Source organism: Acanthisitta chloris, unplaced genomic scaffold (genome assembly GCF_000695815.1).
Source record: "Acanthisitta chloris isolate BGI_N310 unplaced genomic scaffold, ASM69581v1 scaffold15751, whole genome shotgun sequence".
Lineage (NCBI taxonomy): Eukaryota > Metazoa > Chordata > Aves > Passeriformes > Acanthisittidae > Acanthisitta > Acanthisitta chloris.
Window position 1 is genome coordinate 16860 of NW_008655584.1, and position 5589 is coordinate 22448.

At 38.7% G+C, this 5589-nt stretch overlaps 1 protein-coding gene across 1 annotated transcript in view; it reads right to left on the reverse strand.

Moving 5' to 3' along the window:
* Nucleotides 1-371: 371 nt before the first annotated feature.
* The window catches only part of ROS1 (ROS proto-oncogene 1 , receptor tyrosine kinase), a 69475-nt gene continuing 64257 nt past the window's right edge, over nucleotides 372-5589 (reverse strand). The window contains 1 exon segment of the mRNA XM_009083974.1: nucleotides 372-517. Within this exon segment, the coding sequence (XP_009082222.1) occupies nucleotides 372-517 (146 nt within the window).

The window sequence follows — 5589 nt, forward strand, 5'->3', positions numbered from 1 at the left end:
AGTGGTTTTTTCACAAACCAGGTGCTCTGTTCTTTGAAAGAGCATATTAGTACTGCTTTTCTGGAAGGACTGCCCGTGCTAATCAACACCACAATAAAATCACTTACTCTCTGCTACATGTTTTATTACCTTAAACTATCTCCTGTGAAACACTCAAATATGTAGAAAATCAAAGGATATATGATTGTTGTCTTATACTGGTAAACATCATTCAGTACCTTATTATATTTTCTGGTAGTTTAATAAAGAGTTGCTGTTTTTTTTAAGACACTTCAGTAAGTGTGATGTGCAGATATCTTCCTTGGCATATATCTTCTTGGGTAAACCTTTTCTCTTCATTCTCTCTCTCTTTCCAACATGGGGAGCCAGGCTTAACTAAGTTCCGCAGAATTGATGCTTCCTTGACCTTGGTTGTCTTCTTTGACTACTATCAAATAATTTAAGCCCTCTTGATTCCTTGTTTCCAACAGCATGGATGAAAGAATACTGTCTGAATCTGAACATGGGGTATCATTATCTGCATTTTAAAAAAAAAGGAGGGGAAAAATAATAAAACAAAGTACAAAAATCACATCAGCCTGGTAATATACACACATTATTAGAAAGCAAATAAAATCAGACAGCTGTTGGAGAAAGTGTAACTGGTGATTCAAATTTATTTTCTGCTATTGGCTGCATGGATTAGGACTTTGAAGATCAACCTTCTCCAAGCAATTTTCTTAATGTTCCTACCTGCAGAAGCAGCAATACAGTTATGAATACATGACTTGCTTCTTTTCATTGTAAAGCCAGACTACATAAAGCCAAAGTGACTTTAATCTTTCTAGTAACCTTGCTAATACTACTACTAAAGAGTCCTGTAACATAGGCAGCTTTCTATCTACTACATCATTATATGCTGTCTCCCTAGAGGCTTTGTAATATTCTGCCTTTCTAGAAGCTTAAATTTGGCAATCCACTGTGGTTTTTACATTTTAAAAAACTTTCTGTTTTCCCCTAATTTGAAGTAGTTCATATATATGTAGTCACCTGAAGTCCCTTGCAGGGGATATATATTTGAAAAAAATATAAAAATATATAACTAAATGCCCAAGTTATAATTGTTGCTATTTTTTTGCATTTATTTTTTGTAACACATACTTTCTTTTATTGCACTATCTCCCTATTTTACTTACAGGCTAACCCTGAATGTCACATGCTTAATTGTCCCATTTTGATGTGCCACCAGGCACATACAATTTCTTATGTCACTATGATCACACATCTCCCCAAGCTATAAAGTCAAAAATCCATTCTGCATACTAGAGTCCATTAGGAAATATTATCAGGAAAAGTCTGAAGAAGAATTTTGATTTTAGAAACCTGTTAACAAGATGGGGTTTGGGACACAGAACAAACTATGGTCACATACCACAGTGACTGACAGCTATGAATAATCATTTGATACTCACTTTGTCAGAACAGGGCTATTATGGCAAATTTAGTAATTCCACCCCAACTAAGCCTTTACGAACCAGTTCAGCTCTTCTTTGTAATTGTTTTTTGTTTAATAAAGCTTTTAATGAGAAGCCTCATGGGCAAGTTGCTTTGAAAATGGCACACAGGCAAATGCTGAGGGCACGTTTGCAGCAAAGTCTTAAGAGGGAAACCTTAAAATAAGGGCCCAAGTAAAACTGGGTATTTACAGACCAGACATATGCCGGCTGACCTGCCTAAGTATAGAACACTAGAGGAGCATTCAGATTTGTTTCCTGTATAAGTATCTGGAACTGATGAGGTGATGTTTACACAAATGTGAGTATGAGGTCACTGAGATATTTTTACCAGATATATAGATACATTACTAATTCTTTCCCCAACAGGTCTGAAGAACTACAGAATATATAAAATATTATAATCCTTCTTCAGCCTCTGCACCACTGTGTTTCTCATTACAGAGGAAAAGAGCTAAACATTCGAACACCTTACCTTGGTTTCACTTTTTGAGCTTTCAGAATCAAATAAGCAAGAAAGACTATTTTTGCGTAATAGTCTTATCGTATCCAAAGTCAGAGGAAGAATATAATATTGATGACCTTTCTCCTATGACATGATATGTATAAGATACACTGCCACTTTCACAGTGAGATTTTTTGGCTGTAAGTGCCCTTTCCTTCACTGTTCTGTCATCTCTTAGTGTGGTATTCAGCACTTATGAAAGTTTAGCACCATTCTGCTGTAGAAACCAAAAAAGCTACACAAAGATCTCAAGTTGAATAGTACAATGTTTGACTGCTGTGTAAGTCAGCAAAGCAAGCAAACAATTTTTGTTCATTTAGTTGGAGCAAAATGATGGATGGAGACAGAAAATACCTAAAATGAGCAACTGAAGTGAAAAATCACTATATGTTGTGAAAATGCCCCAGAAATGTGAGGACTAGAAGCACCACTAGCACCCTGAGAAGCCATAGAACTATTCAGAGAATTATGAATTATCTTTGGAAGCCCCTTCCAAAAACATTAAGAAATTAAAGGAAGATAGAGAGAAACTGGAGTGGGAAGGAGGTCAGTATATTCATGAGATATTATTATTTTCTTTTCAGTTTTAACATTGCTAAAATTAGTTGATTGATGTATAGTCATGCTGGGTTATACGTGAGTAAATGCAGGACAAATCATGTGATGTGATCCCCTCAGATTTCACAAGCAAAGCCTGGCTGAGTCAACAAAACACCCCAAGAGGAGACGTCCAAGGAACACCTTCATGGAATCTGAAGCCGTGCTGGGGAGTCAACTACAAATGCTTACATTCTGAGGGGTTGTCTACACTGTGAACTGCTGCATAGTGTAGAGTTACCCACATTTGCTTTAAACAACCAACCTCGGGGCATGAGGCAAACCAGCTCTGTCAGTCCAGAGCTTTGTACAGCCTGAGAAGTACTTCACTGGGAAGCAGGTTCCCACTGAGCTCTGTGCTCTCAGGTAGACTGCTTCCAATAGCTAAATGGCAAGTTCAAAGCTCAGCATTGCACTTGCACCGACACAGCTCAGGTCCTAACTGCACATAGGTTGGACTTGGCTGGACACTTTTCCTAGTAGTGCTGTGCTTAAAGATTGTGCCTAATGCACAACATCTGAGCCAAACTGCAGGTAAATTAATTACAACACATCTCTCCAGAGGTACGCAGAAGTTTACTCTAGAGAGCCCTGTATTAATTGACACAAGAAACTATGATCGCCTGACTCATACTAATGAGGAATAGAGTTTGCTTGCTTAGCCTCCTCTGAGGAGACTGGCCCTAACATGATAAAATCTGTGCTTCCCCCTAGCCAATCTCAGCATCTCAGCTGGCTGCTTCCTGCAGCAGGGCAGCCACAGTGCTGAGTTGAGCCGTGGATCCTGCCTTGTAATTGCAGTGTCTTTCCCTGCCTGCTCAGTAGGCTCTGTGGGCTCACAACATGTTTCAAAGTCCTGCCTGGAAGGGTGAAAATTTTTGTGATGTCTTGATAAGCAAATGGGGTTTTTTGGTGTTTAAGTTTAAGAAAGTGACAACATGTAAGTAGAAAAAGAAAGCAGAAAAGCTGATTGGTAGAGACCGAACAAACTGATCTAGGGATGCTGATCTTCTCTTACAGCTATTTCAGGGTCACATCCTCAGCTAGCGCAAATTAACAAAGCTCCATAGAAACCAATAGGATGCCACCGATTTACACCAGCTAAGTAGCCAGCCTGAGATGTTACTAATTCTGGGTAACATAATCCCATTCGGTGCTTAGCACCTTCAATATGGTAAGGTATTTAGAAGCGCAGCCACATTTGCTTTTTCTCATTAATATCCTCCTGTTTTTTTTCATACGTACTCTGTCCTTTGTCACTGCCACACAATGTATGTGGTGGTAAACAAGAGACTGGCTGATATACTGGCAAGGCTGAAAGACATACCACACAGCAAACACATTCAAGAGAATTACATGATGACATATTTTTGTTGAGGGTGAAAAAGTGGCTATTGAACCTTGACTTCTCTACCTCAGCCATGCTGGTTAGCTCAAGAAGATAGTTCCCATGTAGAGAGCATTTTCCTTGATACCTGCTGGCCACCTGGAGCTGGAGGTGCTGTGTTTCAGTTTCTGCACATTGCCAGTAAGAATATAAATAGAACAAATATATATCCGTTTTAATACTGCACTCTGTATTATGTATCAGTGGAGATATATCTGTGTTTCCTGTCTAATGAAGCATATGATCTTGCATGGTTTGAGAGTGACTCACCGAGTTGTGCTATTCTGTCAGACACTAAAGGTGCTAAAAGTGAGGATTTTGTTCATCCTGCATTTCCCCTGCACTAATCTGCTTAAAGCATTGCTTGCCTGCCTTTCTTTTCATTGCAATAGATTTTTTTTGGATCTGTGGAATGAAATCTCTGTGTGCAAGAAGTTGTCTTGGGAATTACAGAGATAAACCTGCTTCTTATCTTCTTTATCATAATTTATGTTATAAGAGCACCAAAAAAATGATCAGTTCCACAGTTGCTGCAATGCAAGAAAGCTGTATAAATAGGAAAGCACTCTCCTTCCCCAGGTCACAAAGCAGGATTCATTTTACTAGGTTTTAATCACCCAGATTTCACATGTCCAATTTAAACTCCTTGCCTAGGTTGCCTTTACAGTCAATGGAGAGAGAAAGAAGGAAACAATTGCTTCGTGGAGATGCTTATTTCACATCCTTGCCTTTACACATGGACATACCCTGAATATGTCTACAGCTCTCTGGTGACTGTCAAACAGCCTAGACGGCCAGAATAATTGCAGTGCTCAAGTTTTTAGTTGCTTATATCCATACACGTCTCACAAATGTCAGCTCTTATAACATTATACAATCTGATTTTTTTCCCTCAGTCCAAGGCAAACTATTAACATGGCTTTACTTGCAGCATCATATGGCTCATGTGCACACTCTGGAATCAAACAGCATTTGTCTAGAGTACAAGTAAGAAAAGATCACACCATCAAGTTCCCCTTTTCCTGCAATGTTGTAACTACTCACTCTTTTTGAAGAAGCCTTTTCTCTGACCTCTGCTGGCTTTGGGTCAACCACTCACTAAGCTAAGTGGGGAAGGGGATTACTGAATTTCAGAAAAATACAAAGGAGACTAGATACAAGGTTTTTAAAATGTCTCTTATCAACACATCTGCTTTAGAGAAGCTTCCGTTTGCCCAAGTGATTACTTTACTTTCAGAGAGGTGTGTGGAATAGTTTTTAAAGGGAGTTGGGTTTAGGAAAATAAACTGATAACTCTTACATGGGGAATAGAAAACAAGTACTACTCAGCCAGCAAAGAGTGCAGATATACAATTAAGGATGAAATTACTAATTCTAGATTTGAATATCAAATACCCTCAGTGAAAAGTTATGTCCACAGATTTTAAAAAAATACAAGTGACAGTTTCAGCAAGTACCTGAATTGCTGAAAAATTCAGTACACTGGGTGGCTGGTTTCAGAAAGAAAAGTGAAAAAATGAATGTCCTGGGTTGCAGTGTCCGGGTATCCAATGGTATGTATTCTATTATCATCTCCACAAGCTGTTAAAGCAGGTGGGGCAGTGATC